General features: G+C 61.9%; 10 protein-coding genes across 10 annotated transcripts; 5 read left to right on the top strand and 5 right to left on the bottom strand.

Annotated features, from left to right (window-relative positions):
• Positions 1-42: 42 nt before the first annotated feature.
• Positions 43-2,264, bottom strand: SAS10 (something about silencing protein 10; the record flags this gene model as incomplete). The annotated part of the gene is made up of 3 exons (XM_069349488.1): positions 43-1,564; positions 1,600-2,104; positions 2,147-2,264. 3 exons carry the CDS (start codon positions 2,262-2,264, stop codon positions 43-45), a joined length of 2,145 nt encoding a protein of 714 aa, XP_069213032.1.
• A 230-nt stretch (positions 2,265-2,494) lies between these two features.
• On the top strand, positions 2,495-3,246 carry Q8F55_000836 (uncharacterized protein; the record flags this gene model as incomplete). Its single annotated transcript, XM_069349487.1, has 2 exons — positions 2,495-2,850; positions 2,889-3,246. 2 exons carry the CDS (start codon positions 2,495-2,497, stop codon positions 3,244-3,246), a joined length of 714 nt encoding a protein of 237 aa, XP_069213031.1.
• A 59-nt stretch (positions 3,247-3,305) lies between these two features.
• On the bottom strand, positions 3,306-6,580 carry Q8F55_000835 (uncharacterized protein; the record flags this gene model as incomplete). Its single annotated transcript, XM_069349486.1, has 10 exons — positions 3,306-3,896; positions 3,934-4,299; positions 4,352-4,661; positions 4,703-4,934; positions 4,974-5,141; positions 5,180-5,219; positions 5,505-5,969; positions 6,006-6,123; positions 6,161-6,461; positions 6,514-6,580. 10 exons carry the CDS (start codon positions 6,578-6,580, stop codon positions 3,306-3,308), a joined length of 2,658 nt encoding a protein of 885 aa, XP_069213030.1.
• Positions 6,581-7,078: 498 nt separating this feature from the next.
• Positions 7,079-10,718, top strand: Q8F55_000834 (uncharacterized protein; the record flags this gene model as incomplete). The annotated part of the gene is made up of 11 exons (XM_069349485.1): positions 7,079-7,220; positions 7,266-7,273; positions 7,325-7,355; positions 7,397-7,433; positions 7,481-7,584; positions 7,623-7,830; positions 7,868-7,959; positions 7,997-8,034; positions 8,088-9,732; positions 9,771-9,943; positions 9,978-10,718. 11 exons carry the CDS (start codon positions 7,079-7,081, stop codon positions 10,716-10,718), a joined length of 3,219 nt encoding a protein of 1,072 aa, XP_069213029.1.
• Positions 10,719-10,876: 158 nt separating this feature from the next.
• Positions 10,877-11,903, top strand: Q8F55_000833 (mitochondrial 37S ribosomal protein uS2m; the record flags this gene model as incomplete). Its single annotated transcript, XM_069349484.1, has 3 exons — positions 10,877-10,934; positions 10,985-11,158; positions 11,194-11,903. The coding sequence occupies 3 exons, from the start codon at positions 10,877-10,879 to the stop codon at positions 11,901-11,903; spliced, it is 942 nt and encodes a 313-aa protein (XP_069213028.1).
• Positions 11,904-12,040: 137 nt separating this feature from the next.
• Positions 12,041-13,608, bottom strand: Q8F55_000832 (uncharacterized protein; the record flags this gene model as incomplete). The annotated part of the gene is made up of 2 exons (XM_069349483.1): positions 12,041-13,452; positions 13,488-13,608. 2 exons carry the CDS (start codon positions 13,606-13,608, stop codon positions 12,041-12,043), a joined length of 1,533 nt encoding a protein of 510 aa, XP_069213027.1.
• Positions 13,609-15,417: 1,809 nt separating this feature from the next.
• On the top strand, positions 15,418-19,408 carry Q8F55_000831 (uncharacterized protein; the record flags this gene model as incomplete). The annotated part of the gene is made up of 5 exons (XM_069349482.1): positions 15,418-15,495; positions 15,544-15,637; positions 15,712-16,126; positions 16,164-16,375; positions 16,413-19,408. 5 exons carry the CDS (start codon positions 15,418-15,420, stop codon positions 19,406-19,408), a joined length of 3,795 nt encoding a protein of 1,264 aa, XP_069213026.1.
• A 798-nt stretch (positions 19,409-20,206) lies between these two features.
• Q8F55_000830 (uncharacterized protein) lies at positions 20,207-21,404 on the bottom strand (the record flags this gene model as incomplete). Its single annotated transcript, XM_069349481.1, has 5 exons — positions 20,207-20,357; positions 20,407-20,473; positions 20,525-20,968; positions 21,019-21,142; positions 21,234-21,404. 5 exons carry the CDS (start codon positions 21,402-21,404, stop codon positions 20,207-20,209), a joined length of 957 nt encoding a protein of 318 aa, XP_069213025.1.
• A 1,390-nt stretch (positions 21,405-22,794) lies between these two features.
• Q8F55_000829 (uncharacterized protein) lies at positions 22,795-23,998 on the bottom strand (the record flags this gene model as incomplete). Its single annotated transcript, XM_069349480.1, has 3 exons — positions 22,795-22,841; positions 22,888-23,683; positions 23,741-23,998. 3 exons carry the CDS (start codon positions 23,996-23,998, stop codon positions 22,795-22,797), a joined length of 1,101 nt encoding a protein of 366 aa, XP_069213024.1.
• A 302-nt stretch (positions 23,999-24,300) lies between these two features.
• MSS51 (translational activator for mitochondrial COX1) lies at positions 24,301-25,929 on the top strand (the record flags this gene model as incomplete). The annotated part of the gene is made up of 3 exons (XM_069349479.1): positions 24,301-24,793; positions 24,841-25,053; positions 25,091-25,929. 3 exons carry the CDS (start codon positions 24,301-24,303, stop codon positions 25,927-25,929), a joined length of 1,545 nt encoding a protein of 514 aa, XP_069213023.1.
• Between the last annotated feature and the right edge of the window lie 186 nt (positions 25,930-26,115).

The following is a 26,115-nucleotide window of genomic DNA, read 5'->3' as shown; positions in this document are numbered from 1 at the left end:
CACCCACACCCAATGTACCATATGCATGCAATACACCCCCGCCTAGAACTTGCGCGACTTGATGGTAGTCGAGATACCCGTCTTCTCGCCGCTGTACGAGCCCGAGAGCGCAGCCTGGCCGCCCTTGTACACGGCGCGCTGCGATCCGACCTTCTGCTTGGCCTTCTCGTACGCCTGGCGCTTCTTGACACGCGGGTTGCGGCCAGTCTTTGAGCGGCGGGGGGTGAGGCCGCGGTTCTTCTCGATGGCGCGCGTGAGCGCACGCGGGCCGTCGGCCTCCTCGTCGAAGCCCTCGAACGCCGTGAACTTGGCCTCGCGGAACGTTTCGTGCGCGTCGGCCTTGGCCAGCTCCTTGGCCACCTTGCGCCGCTTGACGAGGTCGTAGTACCCGTCGTCCTCGGCGTCCTCGGCCGCCTCGTCGGCCTCCTCGCGCACCTCGCGCGCACGCTTGCGGTCGCTCTCGGTCCAGTCGGACCCGTCGAGGTCCTCGCCGCCGTCGCCCTTGGGCGCGTTCTTCCGCAGCGCCGCATCCCGCGCCGCTTGCCGGTCGCGGTAGGGAATGTCGTCGTCGCCACCCATGCGGCGGTCGCGCGCGGCCGAGCGACGCGCAGAGGTTGCCGCAATCTTGGACGTGTGGAAGCGCAGCGTGCGCTTCTTGTGCTCCTTGTCGGCGGCGTCGGCATCTGCGAGCGACGTCGCGTCGCCGAGCGTGTCCTCGACCACAAAGGTCTCCGCCGCCTTGCGCGACTTCTTGGTCGAAGGTGCGAAATCCGGCTCGGCCATCGGCGTGAACGTCGCTGTTGGCGTGACATCCTTGTCGTCCTCGTCGACCTCGATCGCCTTGGCCTTGGCCTTGTCCTTCCGCCCGCGCTTCTTCTCCTTCTTCTCCTTCTTCTCCTTCTTCGGTGCTGCGGCGGCCTCCTGCTGGTCGGCGAGCAAGTCGGCCAGCTCGTCGTCCTCCAGCCCGGCCTGGTGCCACAGGTTCTCCGCGTCGGCCTCCTCGTCAATCTCCTCATCGTCATCGTCGTCCTCGCCAGCGCCGGCGTTCATGCGCGCCATGAGCTCGCGCTTGGCCTGCAGGAGGTTCTGGAACTCGTCCTCGTCCTCATCCTCGTCGTCCTCGCCCAAGCCGTCGCGGATGAACAGTTCGGGTCCAGCGTCCGACACGGAGCCGGCCGCAAAGTCGAGGTCCTGGAGTGCGCTCACGCCCTCCTTGAGCTGGAGGAGGCGCGGCAGGATCGGGTGGTTGGACAGGTCCGGCCGTTCTGATGGCGGCAGTGCGCAGAGGTGGATGTAGAACGCCAGCGTCGTAGCGTACGTCAACAGCGTCTGGTAGTGCAGCCACCCAAGGCCCTTATGCAACGACTCCTCGCCCTCGGCCTCGGCCTCCATCGCCTTGATGCCGCGTGCCGTCTTCTTCAGCTTCCGGAGGACCAGAGAGAAGTCGCGGGCAAGCGCGAGCTTGAGTGGCTCGTGGGTCTGCATGTGGCGGAGAAGCACGTCACGGTCGTCCGTCTCCGGTGCAGCAACAGGTGCGGGTGCCTCGTCGTCTTCCTTGACCGCCCTGCCTATCAGCGTCGTCGCCACGACCGTACTCACGAAGCATGCTCGACCTCGATGTCGTCCAGTCCCCAGTCGTCGCCGCCCATGGCCTCGCGCGCACGCCGCTGGAGACGGCGCACCTCCTTCTCCTCGAGCTCGCGCTCCTCCTCGCGCTTCTCGTCGTACGCGTCCGTCTCCTTCTCGCGGCGCGTCGACGGGCGCGAGTAGTACTGGCGACCCCAGCCCTCTTCGTCGTCGATCTCGGACCCCGAGCCAGATGCGTCTGAGCCGTCGTCCTCCTCCTCCTCCTCGTCCGAGTCGACCTCCTCCTTGCCGTACCGGCCCTTGGTCGAGAGGTCGGCCTTGGCCTTGGCCTTGCGCTGCTTGGGCAGCGGCGCGTCGTCCTCATCCTCGTCGAAGTCCTCCTCTTCCTCCTCGTTGTCGTCACGACGGCGGGAAGGCACGCTCAGGCCGAGCACCTCGTCGCCAACCTCGCCGTTGACATCGTCGTCATCAGAGTCGTTCTGCGGGTTGAACGAGATCTGGTCGCGCTTGAACATGACTGGGGGGTCAGCTAGGATCGGGGACAAGACAGCAGACTCACAGTCGTCGACGCCGCCCTCCTCCAGTGTGTCCTCGTACGACTCGATCTTGTTGATCGTCGCACCCGGGGCGGCCTTCTTGCCGCCTCCGCTCGAGTTTCTTGAGCGCTTGCGTGCCATTGAGTCGGTGTTGGTGCAGAGTGTGATGGCAGCAACAATCCTGGACATGAAATCTACAACTTTTGTGGAGGCCAACACGTGGGAGGAGGCGCGCCTAATTTAGGATACTAATAGGCATGAGTTTGGGTATTCCGCCTTTGCACCTCTCAACCTCTTGCCACCCAACTCTTCCAACTGACAAAGGCGATTACGGTGACAACCTCGATCTCACTCACCAACACTCCATCACAATGGTCACCGTCCACCTCCGTCTCCCCGCCCCGCTCCCAACGCAGGTGCTCGACCTCCCCGGCTCGACCGAGCTCGGCGCGCTCCTCCCCGCCGGCTGGGAGTCGCAGGCGTACCTGCGAACACGCTCGTCCGGCCCGCTGTCCCTCTCCGCACCGCTCGCGTCGCTCGCGCACGTCGGCGCGCCCTCTCACCCCGTCAGCATCGATGTCGTCGCGCGCCTGCTCGGCGGCAAGGGAGGGTTCGGCGCGCAGCTGCGTGCCGCCGGTGGGCGGATGAGCGGCGGCAAGAACGACAACGTCGACTCGTGCCGCGACCTCAATGGCCGCCGCCTCGGCAGCATCAAGGAGGCGAAGAAGTGGGTTGGCGGGAGAAAAGAATAGCACTGACGACCAGGAAATCCGAGCTCGTCGAGAGCCTGCCCGCGCTGAGGGCAAAGGCGGCGGCCGAGACCAAGGCCAAGCTCGAGGCGCTGGAGCGCAAGCTCGGCGTGTCGAGCGACGCTATCGACGCCAAGGCTGACGGTGCCGGAGCCAAGCGCCTCGCCGAGGTTGACCTTGAGGAGCTCGCGCGCAAGAAGCACAAGTTTGACGACAACAAGTTTATGGAGGAGAGCCGCGAGATCAACGAAAATGTCCGTTCGGCCGTCGCTGCTGCCCTGCTCAAGAAGAAGAAGAAGAAGACCGACGCCGCAAAGCAGGACAAGGACAAGGCGTCCATGCCCCCACCCAAGGTTGCCGCGACGTCGGCGTGATTGCCCGAGAGTGTAATGTTGTATGATGCATGAGTCCATTATAGATACAGTGGTACAACCTAGTACTCCTCGTCGTCGCTGGCGAGTGCTGCACGCACTGCCGCTCTCCTTTCTGCCTCGACTCTCTCCTGTTGCTCCGACTTTGGGGCACGGCTCCGTAGGCTGCGAGTCGGCGCTGGTGCCGCAGGTGCTGGGACACGCCGCGGCTTCGAGTCCGAGTCCTCGCCAGAGAACTCGGCTTCGCTGTCGTCGTCGTCCCGCGCCCTCTTGCCTCTACTGGGACGCTTAGGTCGAGGGTTGGCCTTGACCTTCGCTTTCGCGGCCGCCTTGGTAGCAGGCTTCGATCCGGTCGCCGCGGAAAAGTTCAATTTAATAGTGATTGGAGGAGCAGTGGCACCATTCCGACATGTTGCCCGAGTTGGAGGCGCCACAACCGGCTCTTCCACGACCGCCTCTTCTACAGGCTCCTCGATCGGCTCTGCTTCCTTGGGCGACTCTGATCGGAGAGTACCCTCCTGTAGTAGACGTGCATCCGACGCCTCGGCACTCTGATCGTTCGAAAGTGCGATGATCGACGCGGCCGTCTTCTTCGAAGGGCCATTCCGAGAAGGCCGAACGTCGGCCATCGGATTGTGTTGCTGGTTGTGCAGCTGAGCTCGTCAGATTCGTCCTGTAGGATTCTCTCACCTCTTCGCCAGTACCGTACTCGGCCCGCAGACGCAGTCGCAAACGAATGCCATTGACGAGCTTGGCCCATCGCTTGAGCGCAAGCTCCTCCTTTCGAATCTTCGCTCGCTCCTCCGCAGCCGCGGTTGACCTGTAGTACTCATCGAGCACAGCAGCCTCCTTCTCCTCGGCGACGACGATTCCAGTGATGACAGGGACAGCCCTCTGGCTCTTGAACTCGAACGAGGTCACAGCTTCGGCGTAGCTGACACCCATTTGCTTGGCAACCTTTGCGATGCCCTTGAACGGCAAGTGGGCAGCACCAGCTGGGAGCATGGTAGGAACGTAGAGGTCGATGTTGCCAAACGAATTTTGAGGAATGACGCCCTTGTCGAGAGTTAGCCATGCTCTGGAGCTTCGCTTTGACAGGTCAACTCACATCTTTGATCGGCGGCGGGTGATACAGTTCCGTCTGGTACTCGGCATACAGGCCCTGTTGAATAGGTTCGCCTTGCTCTTGCATTGCCAGTTCCTGTGCACGGCGCTTCTGGATTGTAACGGCGCGTTGCTTGACCCACTTGAGCGGTTCTTGTCCGATCTTGACAGTCCGACCCACACGCATCCAGTTGTCCGCCGTTCGGCACGCAAGCACATTCTTTCGTCTGTAGACTGGCTCGCCTTTGAATCTTCCTATCTCTCTCTTCGGGAGAATGACCTCTTCGCGTTTGAGATGGCGCTCGAGGACGTAACTGCGGCGTGAGTTCTCATGCTCAGCCGACCGCATACTCACATTGGATGGTCCTTAAACCCAGTCATATGCAAGGGCATGCCCTCAGACACCTGGCTCATCTCAAGCTCGGCGTCTTCGAGGTCATCACGGTTGAGCCTGATCGGCCGTTGGAGGTGGGCAATGAACTGTGTCCACCAATCCGTGCCGTCTTTAGAGGGAGGAGGGCGCAGCTTCGAAGTCTTGGCACCGAAGTTCTTCGCGTACCGCAGCGTCACGTCCCGGCCATATCCATCTTGGCCATTAGCATCATCCCGAACTGCGTTGCGCTTACCCTCTTCAAACCCAACGACGTAAATCATGCGGACAGGCCCGTGGTCGTTCGATGGCTCAAATGGAGCCTTCTTTCTGATGACACCAGTCAACGGGTCGACAGGGATCCACCGCTGATCCGACCGGCTGAACACCTCGGCCCAGAAGACAGGCGGGTACGCCGTGAGGTCTAAACCATCAGCTTAAGACTGTGACAGCAATTCTCACCTGTGGGCTTTGGCTTTGGTTTTGGTTTCGAGCCCAGACGCTGTGGCGCCGGTCGTGGTTGACGCAGCCGAAAGACGTCGGCGGGATCCTTCAAGCGGTGACAAGCCCCACGCACTCGATTCTTCTTCGATAGCTTTCCTGAAGGCTTGTCGTCTACCCCAGGTATTGGCACCTCCTCGAAGTCATCTTCGTCATCGTCGCTCTCCGGATCGGGCCCCATCCCCTGCCGACTATGCAGCCCTCGTGCGCCACTGCCGGCTCCAGCCCGTGGCTTCTTCTTCGGAGCCGCCTTCTCCGCACGCCACGGAACAGGCTGTAGACTGACCACGAGACGTGCGCCAAGTCCACATGCACGGGCCAGAGAGACAAACAGAAGAGCCGACATGTCTCGTGATCCTTCTTGCTGAAGGGCCTTCTTCATGACGCTGTTCACGGAACGCAGGCGTTCGTCCGGGATTTCGTTCTCGAGCCGCTCCATGATATCGTCCTCGGCAGCTTTCCCCTTGCCTTTTCCTTTCTTGGGACGGCTGATGACCAATGGACCGCTTTGAAAGTCGGCCTTGGTCAACCGAGGCAACCGGTCGACAATCTCTTGGACGCTGTCCCATGTTCGGGTCTGCATGCCGAGTTCTGGGTCTGAGATGTCGAAGAAGGCCTGCGACCACCACGTCACGAGGGACTGTAGGGCGTCGAGGAAGAGCCGTGAGCGTTGAGCACGATCAGGAAAGCGCTTGGGAGGGATGACGAACGCAGCTTGAAGCGGATGGGGAAGCAGAGACAGGAGGCGGGCCTGGTCGCGTGAGCAAGAGCTGGTAGGTGGACTAACCTTCAGGAGCGCATTGGAAGCCCACTGATTGCGAATCTTCGCAGAGGCTAGCAAGCTGACAACGTGAAGCTTGTGTATCTGCAGACGGATTGCTCGATCCTTGGCGGTCAATGGTTTCCTGGCAATGTCAGCTAGTTGACATTGCTCTCGCTCACTTGCGCAGTGCCAGAGCTATCCGTTTCGCCTTCTGCTCTTCCGATTCTCCTCCAATAACCACTTCGATAACCTTGTCTTCGTCATCGTTGCCGTCCAAGTACCCATGTCCGATGTCAACATCCGCGAGGGAGGTCTCGTTGGCCGACTCGACATCATCGTCGTTCGGTGTCAACGGGGTGCCAGGCATGGACGACGAGGTGACATGAGATGGGATAGCGACCTCCTCAAACTCGTCTTCATCTTCATCGTTGGACGAGTCTTGAATCGTGATGGGCGAGTCGGGGACCTCGATTGCTGTGGCTGAGCGGCCGTGTCAACAACACTTCGGCGCCCCATACGCCTCTGTTCATACCCTTTCCTTTGCCCTTTGCGGCCGTAGAGAACCGCGGCACGTCTGGCTTTCTTGTTCCCCCCACCATCTTTGCTGGGGCAAGAGGTGGACGTTGCAAGAGTGATGCGACGAGTCGTGAGAGCAAGTGGATGAAGGTGCAAGGAAAACGAGCGGCGAGCGGCGAAGATCAGTTGACTGGACCGAGAAGTGGAGGGAAGCAGGGCAGGCGGAGTTGGATGTAATGTCCGCGGTGGGATCGGGTTTGCGCGTCGATTGCCGCCTGGCAAGTTCGGCTCGAAGTGACCATGCGGGTCAGACATTGCTTTACCACCTTCGGATAACCTCATTCTTGCTTGAAACAACCCTCATTTCCACCTCTACACAGCGCATGATACCTTGTTCATCGCTCAAGAGGTTGCCACGGTCTGCAGGCATACTCAAGCACTCCGCCCGTACCATCTCATCGCTTCCAATCGCTCGGCCAGTTGCCACTGCATCGCTCGCAAAGAACCATCCCCGATCGGCTTCCTTTACAACTCGTTCTTCTTTTCCCCCAATCACTGTTCCTCGTCGCTCAGCTTCTACAATGGTCGCGCCTTCTGCTACCTCGAGCGACTATGGCAACTTCAAGCTCGTCAAGAGCTTCGACCTCGACTATGCCCCGGTTACTGTTTCCAAGTGGAGAAGTGACCAGACCGGCCTGACCGTCACCCTCGGCAACCACTCTTGTAGGTTCGGCGGGTAGAGGAGGTTATTCGCTAACTTCTCCACAGCTCCTATCGTAAGCAACTTTGGCTAGACGTAGCGCTCGACCACCAGACTGACTTGCCAGACCAACGGCTACTTTGTTGTCGCCTCGGAGAGTGAGTGAACGCCCGGTTCTCTGCGCACAGCTAATGGTTAGTCTTCGATGACACTGGCCGCCCCCATACCCTTGAGCAGTACGTCACCTCTGGAGCCAAGCTCGATCTCCGACTGACAGCCGTAGCCTTGTCTTCTTGGGCTCCAAGTCGTACCCGTACAAGGGTGTGCTTGACCAGCTCGCCAACCGTGCTGGCAGTAACGGCACGAATGCCTGGACAGCCAACGACCGTGCGTTGTTTTAGGCGATGTGCCGCTAACTCGCCTAGACACGGCCTACACCATCGCCACTGCTGGTAGCAAGGGCTTCCTCGAGATGCTCCCCATCTACGTCGACCACATCCTCCACCCCACCATGACGGATGCGGGCTTCGTGACCGAGGTCCACCACATCAACGGCGAGGGTGAGGACGCTGGTGTGGTATACAGTGAGATGCAGGGACGCGAGAACCAGTCCTACGACCGCATGGCCCTGGAGTGAGTTGGCGGGCCGGCCTTGGCTCTAACCCCTCAGGCTCCAGCGCACGATCTACCCCACGACCTCTGCCTACCGCTCGGAGACCGGTGGTCTGCTCAAGATGCTTCGTGTTCTTACGGCTGAGCAAAGTACGTCAGCACGCGTTTCGCCGCTAACCTGCCTTAGTTCGCCAGTACCACAGCACGTACTATGTCGCGCACAACGTTAGTCTGGCGATCACCCAATGTCTCACTTGTGTGATGGCTAACAAACCCAGCTCTGCCTTCACATGGACGGCGCTGTCAACGTCCCTGAGCTGTTCGAGGTGCTCAACAACAAGGTCGAGCCGCTTATTCTGGCCCAGAAGGCTGCTGCCGAGGCCAACACCACCGGCACGTACACCCCTCCTCCTGGCTGGAAGCGGCCCTTTGTCGAAACCACGACTGCTAAGCCGCACAACCTCTCCGGGTCGGAGACCAAGGTTGTCGAGTTTATGGAGGAGGATGAGTCGATGGGAGAGACCATGTCCGTATGGCTTGGCCCGGCGCCCACCAACTTCTTGGACAACCTTGCCCTCGATGTGGTCGGCACCTACCTGACCCACTCGGCCACGTCGCCGCTTCAGAAGGAGTTTATCGAGATTCCCGAACCGCTCTCGACGTACATCGGCTTCTACACGGATAGCCGTGTCAACCACAACGAGTTGATGTTGACGGCGAGCGACGTCCCGAAGAAGCACCTCGAGACCTTCCCGGACCTGATCAAGGCCAAGCTCAAGAAGATTGTCTCCGAGGAGGGAATCGACATGGAGCGCATGAACAGCGTCATCCGCCGGGAGAAGCGTGCCATGCTCAACCGCACCGAGACGTCGGTTAGCAGCGTCTTGTCCGACGTTGTCATTCAGGACTTCCTGTACGGCAATTTTGAGGGCAAGGACCTGCCCGACGCGTTTGACGACCTTCGCGACTTTGCCACCATCAGCAAGTGGACCGCCAAGGACTGGGCCAACCTGCTTGACAAGTACCTGGTCTCCGCGCCTTCAGTGACCACCATTGGCAAGCCTTCCGCCAAGCTCTCTCACGAGATCGAGACGACTGAGAAGGAGCGTGTCGCCAAGCAGAAGGCGGAGCTCGGTGAGGCCGGCCTCAAGCGCCTGCAGGAGGAGCTGGACGCTGCGAAGAAGGAAAGCGACACGCCTATCCCTCCCGAGATCCTCACCAGCTTCCCTGTCACCAACCCTACCGAGATCATCTGGATCCCGGTCGAGACGGCAATCAACAAGGCCCCTGGCGACAAGATTGTGACGGACCAGGGCGCCGTCCAGCGTCACATTGATGCCGACGGTGCGGCTGTTCCCTTCCAGGCCCACTTCTCGCACGTCAAGTCCAACTTTGTCACCATCAGCGTGCTCCTTGATGCTGCCAACCTTCCTTCGGACCTGATGCCTTACATGGCCATCCTCCAGCCGTCTCTCTTCAGCCTCGGTGTCCGCCGCGCCGACGGAACCGAGCTCACCCACGAGGAGGTCGTCAACCAACTCAACGACTTTACCGTTGACCAGGACAGCAACTTTTCCTACCGCCGCTGTTTCGCCGAGAACTTCACGGTGTCGATCAAGGCTGAGAAGGAGAACTATGCCCAGGCCGTGTCCTGGCTTCACGATGTCCTCACTGGCTCCATCTTCACCAAGGAGCGCCTCGAGGTTATCATCGCCAAGGAGCTCCAGAACCTGCCTGCGCAGAAGCGTGACGGTGCCACGATTGTGCGCTCGTGGATCAACAAGCTGGCCTTTGACGCCTCGCGTTCGCCATCCGAGTCGTCTGCAGTTCTCAGCCTCCTGGACTTCATCCCCAAGGTTGCTGAGGAGCTCAAGGCGGACCCTGACAAGGTTATCAAGAAGCTCGAGGAGCTCCGCGCAGCATGTACGTGGGTTGCGGCAGAGCGTTACTGACTTGCCCAGTGATTGACCCGGCGTTCCTCCGCGTCGCTGTGGCTGGTGACATTCTGAGCCTGCCCGAGCCTCGCTCTGCCCTCGCGAAGAACTTCATCCCGATCAAGGAGGCTACTGCGCTCAAGACCATCTCGACGTCTGAGCAGTCACTCACCGACCTGGGCAGGAACCCCTCGAAGAAGGTAAGCTATATGTACGTATCTAGCTCACACGCAGCTCGTTGTCGTCCCCATGGCCGCCATCGAGGGCTCGTACTCGCACCACTACGCCAAGGGCCTGAGTGGCTGGGACCACCCCGACCTCCCTGCGTTGACGCTGGCTGCCAACGTGCTCAACACGATGGAGTCGTACCTCTGGAAGTCTATCCGTGGATCGGGTCTTGCGTACGGTGCCAACGTCGAGGTGGACGCCGAGTCTGGCCTCGTTGGCTTCTCGGTGTACCGCAGCCCCAACGCCATGCTTGCGTACCGCGAGGCCGGCAAGGTTCTCAAGGGCCTTGCCGACGGCACGACCGAGATTGACGCCAACATTGTCGATGGCTCGCGTGCCAGCTTGACGTACAGCTTTGCGCGCAAGTCGGAGACTGTTGGCGGTGCTGCGTCGACCGCGTACCTGGACGAGGCGCTCAAGGGTGTCGGCAAGAACTTTAGCCAGGAGATGCTTGCCAAGCTGCCTGGTGTGACTCTGGAGCAGATCCGCGACGTCATCCGCAAGTACTTTGTGCCTGTGTTCGACTCGAAAACTGCGATTGGAGCGGTCACTGTCAACACTGGAAAGGCGGACGAGGTCGAGGCTGGGTTCAAGGAGCTTGGCTTTGAGGTTGAGCGCCACGAGCTGCCAACGCTGGGCGGTGACGAGGGCAGCGACGCGGACATGGGGTCCGAGGGCTCCGAGTCTGGCAGCGAGAGCGGGAGTGAGAGCGAGGGCGAGCCGATGGAGGATGTGAGGAGCCCCTAGACAGCATGGTATCTTGCACAGTGAATGAATGCCACACGAGATGTAAATTTGCTCCCGTCGTGCCTCGTCCGCCGCGATCCGAAAACTGAAAGTCAAGGTCCACTGGTCATTTCGACTTTTCGCTGTGGTACATTCGGCACGACAAGACGGCTTGCAACATGAAGGGCGCAGCGAGTACTTCGATCCGGGCGGCGAGGGCGGCTGGCGTGCGGCCAGGTGAGTAGCGTCGGGGGACTACGCCGCCGTTGACCTGCTAACTCTCCCAGCCGTCTCCGCCCGCACCTTCACCTCGACGCCGTGCTCCCGCGACGCCTCGGCCGAGGCGGAGAGCTCGACGTCGACGACAAAGTACACGATCCGCGAGGGCGAGAGCGTCGTGGAGAACTGGACGCGCAACCTGAGCCAGGTGCGCGACTGGCGGCGGCGGTATGCGGCTATTAGTGAGTGGGCCGGTGTCGCTCGCGCTGACGGCCAGAGTCGCAAGTGCCGCTGTACATCCCCGAGGCGGCCTCCAAGCCCAAGGTGCCTTCCCCGAGCGCGACCGACGCGTCGCTCAGCACGCTGCTGGCGAGCGGCGCCGCCCTCGGCCACAGCTCGCAGCTGCTGGCGCCGGCCTTCAGCCCGTACGTGTACGGCACGCGCGCTGGCCTGAGCATCATCGACCTCGAGCAGACGCTGCCCCTCCTCCGCCGGGCGGCGACGCTCGTGCGCGACGTCGCCAAGGCGGACGGCGTCATCCTCTTCGTCGGCACGCGCCGGCCGCACAAGAAGCTCGTGGTGGCCGCCGCAGAGCGCCTCGGCGACAACGGGTTCGCGACCGACGTGTGGATGCCCGGCATGCTCACAAACGCCGAGACATACTTTGGCATGGACGTCGTCAAGGCCAAGACCAACGTGCCGGACCTCGTCGTCTTCCTCAACCCGAGCGAGAATGTGAGCGGCGTGCGCGAGTGCACGGCGCGCAACGTGCCGACCATCGGCGTGGTCGACTCCAACACCGACCCCCGTGTCGTGACCTACGCGATCCCCGCCAACATGGAGAGCGTGCGCACCGCCGAGCTTATTGCCGGCGCGCTGTCTATTGCCGGGCAGGAGGGCCGCCGCATGCGCCTGCGCGAGGCCGCGCAGGTCGCCGACAGGCGCGGGCGCGACGCCGAGTGGCGCCGCCGCGCGGCGAGCGAGTAGGAGGAGGAGGAGGAGTACGAGTAGAAGCACTAGTCTACATGCATGGGGTGTCGTGCTACGTGTGTGTGCTACGTGTGCTACGTGCGGCGCTACTAAATACAAGATGACAGAGAAACCAAAAGCCGGCGCCAGGCCCACTACCGCGCCAACTCCGCCAGCGTCTTGCTCCCCGCCCCCTCGGCAACCCGCGCAAGGATGTGCTCCCACATGGCGTGGACGAGCCTCGTCTGGGCGGTCGTCACCGCCGCGCCCTCGCAGAACACGCTGGTCATGCGCACGCCGCCGGCGTGTTCCACGAGCTGGACGTTGTAGACCGGCGCGAAGGGGCTCGCGCTCTGGCCCCACAGCTGGTCGCGTGCGCCCTCGGGCAGCTCGCTCACGCCGAGGTTGGTCACAGCAAACGAGTTGCGGAACGGGGTCGGGCTCGTGCTGCGCTCGATGAAGAAGCGCTCCCACCCCGTCGGGGCGGAGGGGTCAAAGTCCGGCGCGGCGCAGTCGACCTCTGGGTCGGGGATGTGGTTGAGCAGCCCGAGCGTCATGCGCGCCTCGGCCGCCGTCGTCCCGGACCTGAGGTAGTCGCCGAGCTGCCTCGCCGCGGCCCAGAAGCCGACGCTGCCGCCCACGCGCGTGTCGTACTCTGGCGACTGGACGTAGTTGTGCGTCATGGCGCTATGCCCGAGCTCGGGGCGGCGGTCGTCGCGCGCCGTCGCGCCGATGATGCGGTGCGCGCCTGCGTCTTTGCTCAGAAACACGGCCCAGATGGCCGCCGTAAACGCCATCTTGTACACCGCGTGCAGGGACCCGACGTGGTGCTTCTTCGCCTGGTCTCTCAGCCGGGCGACCATGGGCGGGGGGATGGACGCGGCGAGGATGCCAGAGCCACACACGAGCGGGGAGCGGTCGACCCGCGTGCCGGGCCACGGGTCCTCCTTCCTCAGCTTTGCCTGGATGGCCTTTGGGAGGCGGGGGAGCACCATCTCGCGGTAGAAGACCGGCGCGATGAAGCGCGCGCTCGGGCGGAGGGAGAACGTGTCGTCGAAGCGCGTCGGCGCGTTCCACTCCTCGGGCGCGACGTACGCAATGTCCGGGGCCGTGAGCGCGCGCGTGAGCCGCTCGACAGCGCGGCTATCGGCGATGAGGTAGGACACCGTGACGACGAGGTAGGCGCGGTCGTCGGCCGGGCCCCCAGTCACCCGCGTGACGGCCCACATCGGCTCGGTGGGGTCGCGCGCCTCGAAGCGCGCGAGCTGGTCGCGCAGCACGGCCGTCGCCTCGTCCAGCTCGGTGCCCGGGGTCGCGGCGAAGAAGCCGTCCTGCACGATCGACTTGGCGGCCCACGGCGCGCTGTTGAGCGCAAACCCGGGCCGGTTGGTGTCCGCCCCGACTACGCGGCAGTAGAGCATCGGCAGCCGCTCCTGCAGCTCGGCGACCCGTGCCTCGAGGAACTGGCGCGAGGGGAGCGCGTCCTCGGGGTACGTGACCACGTGGATCAGCGCCTGCGGCCGCCCCGTGTTGGCTCGCACGAGCATGTACCGGTCCATGACGCCAACTGGGGGTTAGTGGCAGCGGCGAGGACACACTCACGCGGCCGGATGGCGCCACGCTGCCGCGGCTTCGGGGTCGACATGCGAAGCGAGAGCGTGGAGCGCGCCTTGGAGTTGGACGTCAGGTGCACCGACAGCTGCGAGAGGTGTAGTGTCGACATTGCGGATGTTGGGGAAGAGCACTCTCATCGCCGCTGCCTCGCCGCTGCCTTTGAGGACGTCGTCCCCGCCAGCGACGGCCTAACGGCATCCAAAAGCCTGCCCACCCAGCGATCATGATAGAATGCGAGGCGTGGTGGCTTGTGACGCATGGGCCATTCCTGTCATGTGTGAGTTTAGACGCACAGGTACGTGAGCAGAGGACGGCAGCGGCCGGCATCTCAGGGCGACTCGAGCAAGCAGTAAACCTTGTCAGGGAGCGACGAGAGCACTGTAGCAAGTCACACTGCCGAGATGTGCAGACTGCAGCAGCGGGAGGACGCCATGTAACATGGGACTTCATGGGACTCGGGGGGCTCAAAGGTCGGGAGCAGAAGGGAGACAAGGTAGGGTCGGGGAGCTGCGGTACGAGACCGGCGCAGGCGGCGCTGCCGTCGCTGCCGTCGCTGCCGGCGTGTGCGCTGCAAAGGAGAGAGTCAAGGTTAGCCATCCGGCGCCACCGACGCATTGGCGCCGACATTACTGTGACCCGGCGGATTGCCATGATGGACGCCGCCGACCCAAAGATTGCAGCGCTAGAGTAGCAGCGAGCGTAGCTCGATCCCAACAGCCGCGGTTGTCTTATTCCAGCGTTCCGGCGTGTGCGCATCACGGCTCTGTAGCGCAGCAGCGCTGCCACACGTGATCTACCTCCTACGGCACTGCCGTAGGTGCTGCACTGGGCTAGGTGCTGTCGCTCACTCGCGTGGTGCAGTCCCCGCACCACGCGCACCATGGCCAAAACGGCGCGAGTGCGGCTAGCGCACGGCGGGACGGCGCCACGAACGCTGTGGACACTCGTCCGGTGCTGGGGCAGCGTCAAGCATAACGGGAGCGGAGACTTGCTCGGTGTGCTGCTGTTGGTAGTTGGAATCGGTCGAGCACGACAGTCATCGTCGGGACAGGATCTCGATGTCGCGGTAGGTAGGCTATTAGAGTTTGAGTGGATCCCCTTTTCTATTCCCTATTGTTACCATTATAACTCAAAATGCCAAAGATTGTTCCTCAAAACGGCCAGGGGGGGATGAAACAAGGACTTGGACCTAAAGGGCTTATTCAGTCCCCTCACTTTTCACCCTCTACATTGGGCGCCGTCGCCGCTCGCTGCATCCGTTTGAGACTGGCCGCTCTCGGCGACGACGCAGCGGGACCATTTTCTTCACCCCACACTACACCACCCCACCCGCGCTGGCCCAGCGCCCAACGCCCAGCACCCACCTCCGCCCCCGCCCAGCGGCCAACCGATGTGACTGCCCTTGCTCCCCTCTCCCCTGGCAACAAGTCAGTCGGTCCGTCGTGCATTCTCAAGCAAGAAGGCAGCACCAGCAAGCGCCATCGACCTAGCCTTAACAATCTACACTCCTACTACCATATACCCACCCACACCTCGCACGCGTCCAGTCCCCCGCAGCGCGCCGCAAACTACTCCTCACGACCGAACCTACGACGAGACACGGCCTAGCGCTCAGCACGTCTCACTCGCCGTCGATCTCTGCCCTTGGTCTGGCTCGCTCGCTCGCACATTGCAAACTACGGCTCCATCACAACCTTTTATAATCGTCTCGCAAGCCGAACGCGCGCACGTACACTGCCCAGCCGCCGCCGCAGCCGCCGCAGCCGTCGACGCCTGCCTGGCTTTTCGGCCCGCACCGACGCACTGCCTCGCTCCCCACTCCCCCCCATCGCGCGCCCCATTCGCCATTCAGCCCCGTCCCCAGTCCTCCAACACGCCGTGACCGCCTAGGAGAGCGCGGCCTGCACAGTGCTCAGAGATGGTCGCCTCTGCGCATCACCCACCGCGCGCAGGCCACGGCTATGTCAACAACCTGCAGAACACGAGAGCCGCTCAGGTGGGTCGCCCAGCTTGGGCAGGCAGGCTCTCTTGCTCACCACCGCAGCTCGCAAACGCGTACCAGCATCTAGCCAAGGAGCTCGCCAGCGACAAGATCAAGGTCGTGGGAGCCTACACCCTCGGCAAGGTCATTGGAGAAGGTACGTAGGCCCGGCGTAGGCCAGCGTAGGCACGTCATTGGAACTGTGGAGCCGCGCGCTGACCCGTTCACCAGGAACTTTTGGCTCTGTGCACATCGCGACACACCGTCTGACGGGCACTCGCTGCGCCATCAAGAAGATCCCTAAGTCTGCATCGGCCCAGCTGACCCGAGAGATCCACCACCACCGGAGGCTCCACCACCCACACATTGTCCATCTCCATGAGATCATCGCGACAGAGACCCACATCTGGCTCGTGTCGGAGCTCTGCTCGGGCGGTGAGCTGTTCGACTATCTCGTTGAGCGCGGGCGCATCCTCGAGGGCGAAGGCCGTCGGCTTTTCGGTGAACTCTGCGCCGCCGTGGGATTCCTCCACCGACAGGGCGTCGTCCACCGCGACCTCAAGCTCGAAAATGTCTTGTTAGACGGCGAGCTGCGCGTCAAGCTCGGCGATCTGGGATTTGCTCGCGAGTACCAGCGCGGAAGACTGTGAGTGTTGTGCCATGGCAGCTCCTGACAGGCCCAGAATGGAGACCTTCTGTGGTACTACGGGTTACGCCAGCCCCGAAATGCTCGCTGGCAAGAAGTACCAGGGCGTCGAAACCGACGTCTGGTCACTCGGGATTATCCTCTACACCCTGCTCTGTGGAGGGCTTCCCTTCGATGACGACGACGAGCGCGTCATGAAGGACCTCATTGAGCGCGGCGAGTACGACGAGCCAGAGTGGTTGTCCGAGGGTAGGTATCTCTTCATCGTCTGTGTCTGACCTACCAGACGCACGGTCTTTAATACGCGGCATGTTGCGTCTCAACCCATCGGAACGACTGTCGATGGACGGCATCCTAAACCACCAATGGTTCAAGAAGACCATGTATGACAGCCTGCAAGGGGCAGTCAGCACCGACGACCCCCGGTCTTTCAACTCGTTCCACTCGGATGACCAGCGCTCCGTCCCTTCTTCGCCAATGCCCCACCAGACAAGCTTCGGCGACAATGGGCTCAAGCCTGTTCCCTCATCCACCTCCATCTCCTCATTCCCATTCTCTCCTCGCACGTCGGCCTCACCACAGCAACCGGCAAAGGACACGAGCAACTCGCCAGACGCCGATTCCGCGCCATCAGAAACCTCGTTTGAGTTTGGCGACTCGACTCACAGCAAACCGGCAAGCGGCGACACCACCCCAACCACTGCTGAGAACGAGGATGAGGTCGGCGAGTTGGCTTCGCGCGTAGACAACAGCGGCAGCACGCTGGATCTTCAGCATCAGAACAGCAGCCAGGCCACGATCCGCAAGGCCGAATCATCACCAGGACCCTCATCTCGCAGGGCCTCGCGCCGAGGCACGCTGGAAGGGCAGAAGGAGGATGACACGGGTAACGCCAGTGCAAGCGAGGAGCGCCAGCTGTCCAGTTTACCGATGATTGAGGAGCACTCGCTGCCTCTGCCAGTGGCAGACCACTCGCGGACGCCAGTACGAACCAAACGGCGATCCTTAACCTCTCAGCTTCCCGTCGAACGACGACACTCGCACCAAGGCACCTCTGGGCAGTGGCAAGCATTCCAGCCCGAAGACTACCTTATTCTGGTCAACACCGACCAACCGCCACTGTTTTCGACGGCATCGGAGAAGCAGCTGCTTCACCAAATGTCCGACTTGGGTTTCGACACCGGCCAGATTGTGCACTCGGTGTCCAACGACGCCTGCGATAGCTCGGCTGCCATGTGGTGGATTCTCCGATTCAAGCAGCTGGAACGCGGCGAGACTGACGATGTCGTTGAAGCTCGTCGTGCGTCCGCTGCTCGGAAACGAGAGCGCGCTGCTCGGCGCGCGAGGGAGCGCCGAGGCGAGGCGAGCGAACGCTCTCCCTCGACTGCAACCTTCTCGTCCGCACCCTCGTTCACCGTTTCAACTACCGACCAGCCGCGAGCTAAGAGCCTGGACCATGGAATCCCGCCGTCATCGACTACTTCGACGAGCACGCTTTTGGCACCCCATCGGAGCGACGGAGCAGACGTCAGGCATTCGCCGCCGCACTCTCCAATCGGCGTCAACACGCAGACGCCCCCGAATCTAGAATTGTCCCCACCTCGAGACAAGAAGAACCGCTCGCCGTCAATGACCATGCTACAGCGGGCGACGTCAGTGCTTGCCCTGGGCGGCAAGAAGCACGAGATCAAGGACGGCCACGGCCTGTATGGCAGTAGAGACCTCGGCGTCTCAGAGCCGAGAGAGCCGAGCTGGCATTCTTCCGAGAACACCGACCCCGGATCCAAGAGAGCCGATTCACCGACCAAGACGGGGCCGATTCCGGTGCCGGCCAGGATGCCCCGAAGCGAGAGCGACCCAACGCTGCTGAATGCCGATTTATCACAGCCAGGGTCGCTCCATCGAAGCCGCGAGCCATCACCGGCTCTAATTCCGATCACCCCAGCCAGCCAACAAAGCGATCGGCCGGGGGCTGAATCGTTCAGCAGGAGCCCCGAGTCGACGCTGGAAGCCGCTCGGCTCAAGGCTCCTAAGAAGGACAGCATCTGGGCCCAGTTCCGCCACCTCTTTCACGAGGACAAACGACGGAAGAAGCGCGAACCGTCGCCGATCCGGGTTCCTAACAAGCCGCCGCCCATTGCCGTGCCATCCCGAGGCATCGGTGCGCGAGGCCCGCATATGAACCGCACCCCACTTCCCGGTTCATCGCGCCGCGCCTCGTTCGATGGCAACCGTGGCCTTTACTCGCACCGATCGAGCAGCGTCAACTCTCGTCGGTCTTCCATCGCGTCCAACCACTATGCCGACTTTACGATCAACATGAGCGATGGCCTCCACTACAGCCTCAACCGACGGGCGAGTGGGCGTAGCCACCGCAGTGGGAGAAGCGCTCGCAGCAATGGAACGCAGACCCCAACGTCTGATCACGAGCAGGGATCTGTGCGGTTGCGAGGAGGAGACAGTCGGCGATCATCGATACGGTCTCCGACTATACAGTCGGATAGCTCTGGTCGCTTCCGCGCCCCGCCGGCATCCCCGCTTCACGACTACCACCGCAGAGCGGCGTCTGGTAGCTCGTCGACCAGAGTCCGCCACATGAAGGTGCTGCACGAGGCCAAGGTCATGAGACCCGCGTCCGTCGCTTCGAGTGTTCGCTCAAACGTGTCTTCGCGGGCGTCGTCGATCGACCTGAGCCGGCAAGGCGAGCGTGATGAGAGCGACGCCGAGTTTTCGCAAGACGCATCATCTGTCCGCGGCAAACGACACGAGGACAGAACGATCATCTCGCATCACCTCGGGACCCGAACGCGATCACCTCTGGCCCGCAGCTCGCACGGCTCCCTTGGTCGTGGAAAGCCGCCACTTCGCGACGTGTTCCAAAACAAGGACGGTGACGACGACTGGGAGAGCGAGGACGATGAAACGTTTGCCGGCGGCCTCGGGCAGCAGTCGTCCGGTAGCGGGTCGGCCACCTTCCAGACCCGTTGGAACGTCACCACGTCGTACCCCGGTACTCCTGGTGGCTCGTCGACTGGCCGCTTCAACTCTGCAGGCAAGCGTGCCCCTCCTGGCATGGCATCGCGCGGCGCTGCTCCACCCCGCACAGAGGAAATCAGCAGCAACAAGCCGGCTGCAAAGAGTGCATCGGAGACACCAGCATCATCATCATCAACATCGTCATCATCGTCGTCTTCTGCGACCACTCGCGGCCGGCGTGGCACCGTCGGCGCGACCCGCACACAAGCGCCCGTGATTGAGGAGGAGGACGAAGAGGAGGAGTAAGTAGACGTACTGGACATTTTCCTCTGGCTTTTGGGCGTGTGTGTGTGCATTCCCTGTTGTCTCACGTCTGTTGTAGCTCTGGTTAGGTTTTAGCCCTTGTATACCATCATCAATGCCCCAGTGTACTGCACACCCTGAATAACGAATGCACCTGTGGACTTTGGCGTTTGCGAGTGAGGCCTGTTGGTGGAGGTGGCGGACAGTGGCGGACGCTGAAGTGCTGCCGACGTTAGCGTGACTACCCAGGTCAGCACACTCCTGCCTCCGAGGCGCCGAGGCGCGTGTGACTACCTAGAACGCGTCTGCGCGCACGCCGAGGTGCAGGCACCATTCAGTTGGGCACCATTCACCGCAAGTGCAAGGCGAGAACAAGGTTTGTTTGGTTCGAAACACGACGCGTGTGGCGTCGGCCGGTTACTCGTGGGCGCTAGGGCGCGGACGAAACAAAAGGCCCGGCCCTAGATTTCGATTTACGGCGTCGAGCGCCACATTGGGATTTGTCGCCTTTCAAGAGATCTAACCTGGACGATAAGAGCCCTTTGCGCACTGCTGCGCCCGGCCAGCATTTACAAGATCGGACGCCAAAGTAACAAGTAACAAAGGATACATGGTATTATTCCTGCGTTGGGCCTGTCTGAATGTCCGGCTGTGGGGCTATTTACTTGGTCGTAAGCGACTTGGTTCCGAAGGATTGAAAGTCGGGGCGTTCCTCGTCATGCGTACTTTCGTGAAGGAGAGGAGGGGAGGGTCTATGGTGAGAGAGAAGAGGGAGAAACAAGATTTCGGGAGGGTTGCGGATTACTCCTGCTCGCGCTTGTTGTTGTTGAGGTTGAGCGCGGGGATGCACTCGCCCTGGGTGAGGACGTAGCCGGCATCGCAGCGGCCGATGTGGCACCTGCCCTGGATGCAAGAGACACCACCAAAGGCGGCACCAGGGAGCGAAGTGCAGCTGGGCAAAGTTAGTGTTTGGATCCAGAACGAAGGCCGAAATGACTCACTCGATACCGATACGGGCAACGCCAGTGTGGTCACCGAACGTCGGAGTAACACAGCCACCGCAAGACTCTGCAGTCGTTGTCAGTTACTGAAGCACCGCCCCGCTTCGCCGAGACTTACCAAGCTCGTACCTCGTGTCGACACACTCGTAGACGTTCTCGGAGCCGGGGATGGTGCACGCAGAGTGGAATGGAGGGCAGAGAGTGGGGTTGCGGGCCTTGGCCTGGGCAGCGAGGAGGTCGCGGCGGCGGCGGGAAGCAGCGGAGGCAGTCGACGACTGGTAGACCTGGACCGAGCCGACCTGGCAGGTCTGGGCAGAACCGGGAGTGACCGTGTTGGAGCACTGGCACTGGTAGTTGTCGCTGCCGAAGGCCGAAGTGAGAACCATGTACTTGTAGCCGCCGGCAGCGCACGAGGTGAAGCACGAGGCGTCGTCGGTGATGGAGGTCGACGTTCCCGGGGTGATCGCGGCAGAGGAGAAGCAGCCGGTGAAGGTGTAGGGGGTGGCAGGGAGGTACTGAATGTCGAACTCGCCGACGGGGCAGCCTCCAGTCGAGCTAGTCGCTGGGAGTGTTAGGGCGACTGGTGGGCTTATCATGTAGACATCCACTCACCGATCGAAATGTCTCCTGCACCGGGCGAGGAGGCACCTGTTCCGCAGTAGCACGAGCCGAGGCCACCAATGATGGGGAAGAAGAACGAGTAGACGCTGCCGGGGACGTTGGCAGTGCATGCAGCCTGTGGGGTTAGTGACTGGAGGAAGAGGAAGACGGGGAAGGCGAGGAAGACGAGAGTGGAGATGGGGGAAGACGAGGAAGGCACAACTCACGGGACATCCAGCGGGCGAGTTTGCTGGTGAGCCGATGCTCGTGACCTGGTTGACGAGGCCCGAGAGGATGCCGCCGCCAGCAGAGAGGAGGGCACACTGGAGGAAGACCGAGGCCTGGGCATGTGCCGCGGCCACTACGGCGACGGTGAGGAAGACGGTCGTTGAACGCATAGTGGTAGGGAGGGAGAGTGGGGGTTGTGACTGTGGTGATGAAGGAGAACAGAAGAGTGTTCACAGTCGGAACAAGTGAAGAGTGTCTACAGCAGAGAAGAGAATGAAGAGGATGAGAGAAGAGGGATGATGTCGAGCTGGGTTAAGTAGTGTCCACCTAGGCAAGGTGGCCTCCACCCCAGACAGACGGGCAACAAGCTGGGGGAAGACATTGACTCACTCACTGTCGGTGGCCATGAGACTGACTACTCGGTCCGCCTGTCCGTCCTGCTTTGGCGCCATTGCCGTTGCCCCTGGCAACCGACCTTGGGCTTCACATGAATGGGCGCAGGGGTAGCGTGCGCCTGTCCACCTGGACACCGCCTGGATAAACAGCCCAGTGCGCGCAGTGCACTTGATGTCAGCCGTCTGTGGGCTAGCCGCCCGCCAGAATAGAGCAGCCAGCCAGCCAGCCAGTCAACCAGTCCACCCACCCACGACTCGGCAACAACTTTCGATCGGACCGACGGCCGCGGGCGCGCCTCGCCGCCTCTGCCGCCGCCTCGTAGCGCCACGCAGCCGCCAGCTAGTTGGTGCACTGCACATGGCGCCGACGCCAGCGCCAGCGGCGCCCACCTCGGCCATGCACCCATGCACCCATGCATGCTCGCGGCAAGCACAACCTGTTTGTCCGTTTCCCTCACACACCGGTGAATGTCACTCAATGCATGGATTATCAGAGTGCATTCAGTCTCGACGTGACGCCAGGGAGGCATTCACGCGCCACAGTTTAATATCGGCCCAGTGCCTTGAATAGACGCAGGCTCTGACCCAGCTTTTTTCGCGACGCCGCTGCTGTCGGTCGGTCGGTCGGCCACTGACAACATACGCCGGACCCAAGAGCTCGGCGCAGGCCAAGCCAGGAGATTCCCGTCCGGTCGACCAACGCGCTGCCGGCATCCGCGCCGGTGGCGCTGGGCGAAGGAATGTTCCAGGAATGAGGCCACCTACCGCGAACGAGGCACCATTCAACATTGCACGCTCGTATACGGTTTGGCATGCCACAAAGCCCGGCTTGCAACACCACTGGATTGGGACAAGGCTTCTCACAATGACTGCGACAAGAACCAAACAACAGACGTGTAAACAAACCAAAACAGCATAGCCTTGTGCTGGTGGCCATCTGACGCAGTTTGGTCTGGCATCTGACGCAGCTCATTCAAGGGCTGGCACCGAGGCCCGATAGCTGCGACGTGTTTGGCTGAGTGTGTCTCATGCGACGTGTCTCACGGGGCGGGCCAGAACACCTCGGTCTTTGTTAGCCACACACCTGTGCTTGATACCGCGCTGCGGTTTTGCATGATGCTCAATGCCGGTGCTACTAGTAGTACAAAGGTTGCTCTAGGTTGCTCTACTCCCTACCCAGGGCCATAATTTCGTTTAATGGGGGCATGGCGCCTGAAACTGTTAGCTTGGGAATGCAAAACCCGGACGGGCCACCTACCCTTCTCGTGGACAAAGTATTGAATGATATCCTCGCTTGGGTCGGCGGCAGACATGGCCTCTCGGACAAGCTTGGAATCAATCTTAACCCGGTCGATGACTTTGCGCTTCTTGCCCCGGCTTGTTGATGGACTGTCCCCCTCCTCCTTGAACGTCCCAGCGCCATGAAGAGGCTCGACAAGCAGCTTGATCATCTTCAAGTCCTTGGCACGAATGGCCAGAGTGATGGCTAACCGGTCCCTCTGCGTCGGGTCGGCACCCCGGCGCAAGAGATACTCGACGAGGTCGTAGTTGCCGTTCAACACCGCCCGCTGGAGCGCGTACCCCGAACCGCCGTTAACCTCGGGTGCATAGCGCTCGAACAGAAACTTGATAATCGGTGCGACAGCCGGCTCTTTGGGACCGGGGCGGTTGCGGAAGATGCGGCGGGGAAGGCGGTGGACGGAGAGCGCCGGCCTCTTTGGTTTGGGCTGCTTCTCTGGTGTTGACGGTACTGACACTGTCGGTGTCCTCGATGGCGACCGCGAACGTGGTGATGTGTCCAGGTAGGACTGGTGACTTGGGACATAGCCCCGGCGATTGTCCCACAGGCGCCTCATCTCCTCGGCGACGGCAATGTCGACTAGGCGATGTCTCAAGGCGTTTGGGAGAATGTCCCTGGTGTGACAGTCACGATAGAGGTGGAGCATGTACCCAGCGACATATGTCGGAGACGGCCCTGTGAGACAGTCGTGCACATGTTGGTTGACGGTCGGGAAATGGGGGTTGCCAGCAAGAAGGTGAATGTCCTGAATGAGCTGGGCAATGTTAGTGCTTGTGCTCGGAGCTGCGCAAGCATGTCGCTGCACGCTTACCTCTACTGGGAGGTCGTTCATGCTCGTCGGCGGTGTTGCCTTTGGCTTGCGTGCAATGTACACTGGCGTGTCACGCGGGTCGGCCTTGACTGCGACCGGTGACGAGTTGAGGAGTGATGGCCCGAGCGGCGTCCTTGGTCGGAACAGTGGGGTGGACAGTGATGGCGAGACGACGTCGAGCCCCGATGCGAACCGCTGGGCTCGCGGCGTGGAGAAGGGCGATCCCAACCCAGCCATGCCCACGGGCGCCGAGATCATTGCAGTGGTCGTCGGCGTCGGCGTCGGCGTCGGAGCAAGACGGCGGAGTGGTCTATGTTGAGGAACAAAACTAACACTAAGCCGCCAAAACACACACAGGCCCTGGTCAGTGGGTGGCAATTGCGAATCACGTGACCCGTGCCGATGATTTCGCAGGCTGGCCGGCGCTCGGCGACGATCCGGCAGGCAAAGCGCCAAAGACTCGACTTTGCAGTTGTCGGGTCTCTCGTCGCATCACACACCCCACTCTGCCTCGCTCGGCACCACATCGTCACCGGTAGCCCACAAAACTACCGCCAACCATGCGCCAAGCAACAGGTCGCGCCCTCACGCGCGCCGCGTGCCGGCCAGTCGTCGCGCGCGCCGGTCCGATTCCCTCCGCCGCGCTCCCCCGCCTCGCAGCCACGCCGTCGCTCCAGGCCAAGCGCACCTTCTTCAACATCCTCAACAAGAAGAAGGCGCCGCAGTTCGAGAAGGGACCCGAGAACAAGCTCATTCTGTCCCAGAATGACCTGTTCCACCCCCTCTCCCAGTCGCCGTTCGAGGCCCTCCGCGAGAAGGGCGAGCGGATCCGCACCTACTCGATCTGCCCCGTCTCGTACGAAAAGTACCACGAGGAGGTGACGGTCAAGTACGAGTGCCCTAACTGCGGCTTCCCGTCGCACGCGAGCGAGGAGCGATGGGTCGAGGGCAAGGCCGAGCACGACGAGTACTGCCCGCGTATTCGTGAGGTCAACGAGGACGAGCACGACATCCGCAGCGGGCGCCGTATCGTCGAGTTTGAGAACATGCCTGGTGAGCTGTCGCGGTGTCCACATCAGCTCGTGTACTAACACCCGCAGGCACCCAGCCGTACGAGCAGGCCGTGTCGCTCGCGTCGTGGGACGCGTTCTTCTTCACGCGCGGCTTCGTGTCAATCAACTCGCCACGAGCGATCCGCCATGTCTCCAAGCTCATGACATACCCGATCACTGTCCTCAGCGTGCTGCACCAGAACGGTCCGTTCAACTCGAGCAATGGCCGCATCACGCACGAGGGCAGGAGAAGCATGGCTGGTGAGTTGCCGCTCTCTGGAACCAGCTCACACCTCAGCGCTCCACTCCACGATCCACCCTCCCCCGGGCACGACGATTGAGCAGACGAGCGACATCCGACCAATGGCGCCGGTGCGCATCTTCATTCTCGGCGCGCGTGCCGAGTCGACGCTGCCCGCCGACCTGTGGTTGCAGGTTGCGCACCTCTTCCCGTCGACCCAGTTCAACATCTTCTTCATCGGCCCCGAGGCCGGCATCCCGATCGTCGACGGCCGCAAGCGCGAGTTCCTCAAGATGAGCGCTGAGGGAAGCAAGTACGGCGTGCCGACGTGCGAGTTCAACGTGAGCCCGCAGCTCAAGCTCACGTCGCTGCAATCAAACTACCAGGAGGTGCACAACCAGCTGGGCCCGTTCGACCCGTACCAGGACGTCTTCTTCGCCTTCTCGCCCGGACTCGGCTTCCCCGACCAGTCGCCCGCGAACAAGGAGGAGGGCGCGCGGCCGCTCGTGCAGGCCGAGACGTCGTGGCGCAAGCCGCTGCAGCAGATCCTCGAGACCAAGTGCGGTCTCTTCTTCACGGCCTTCTCGCCTACCGACCTGTCGCGCGACGTCGCCGCCGTCTTCGGCACGCAGCCGCCGACCGCCGGGCCCGACAGCCCAAGCGAGTACCCGTCGTCGGTGCGGCTGCCGACGACGCCGACGCCGCCCATCGAGGGCGTGACTGACGAGTTTGAGCTCATCCTCACGCCGGGCGCCAACCCGTTCGGCTCGCGCAAGTGGGAGATTGCAGAGTGGGACATTCGCGTGGGCGTCAAGACCAACTGGGGCATCTGGGGTATCCGCGGCAAGCGGTACGAGGTCAAGAACACGGAGGAGGAGGCCGAGGAGGAGGAATAGAGCAGACCTATCATGGGCAATTTACATGCATACCACTCTAGCATTATCGTGAGACAGGCGGCGCGGATGAGTTGGTGGGCTGGGCCGGACAGATCTGGCGGAAGATCTGGCGGGCGCACGGGCGATTACACAAATAGATCTCGGCTCGATTGTTCTCGATCAGCGCCGTGTCGATCGACACCACAA

This window comes from Vanrija albida (assembly GCF_041260175.1).
Source record: "Vanrija albida strain AlHP1 chromosome Unknown contig_1, whole genome shotgun sequence".
NCBI classification, from domain to species: domain Eukaryota; kingdom Fungi; phylum Basidiomycota; class Tremellomycetes; order Trichosporonales; family Trichosporonaceae; genus Vanrija; species Vanrija albida.
Note: the sequence above shows the minus strand (reverse complement) of the source record. Positions and strands in the feature narration are given on the sequence as shown.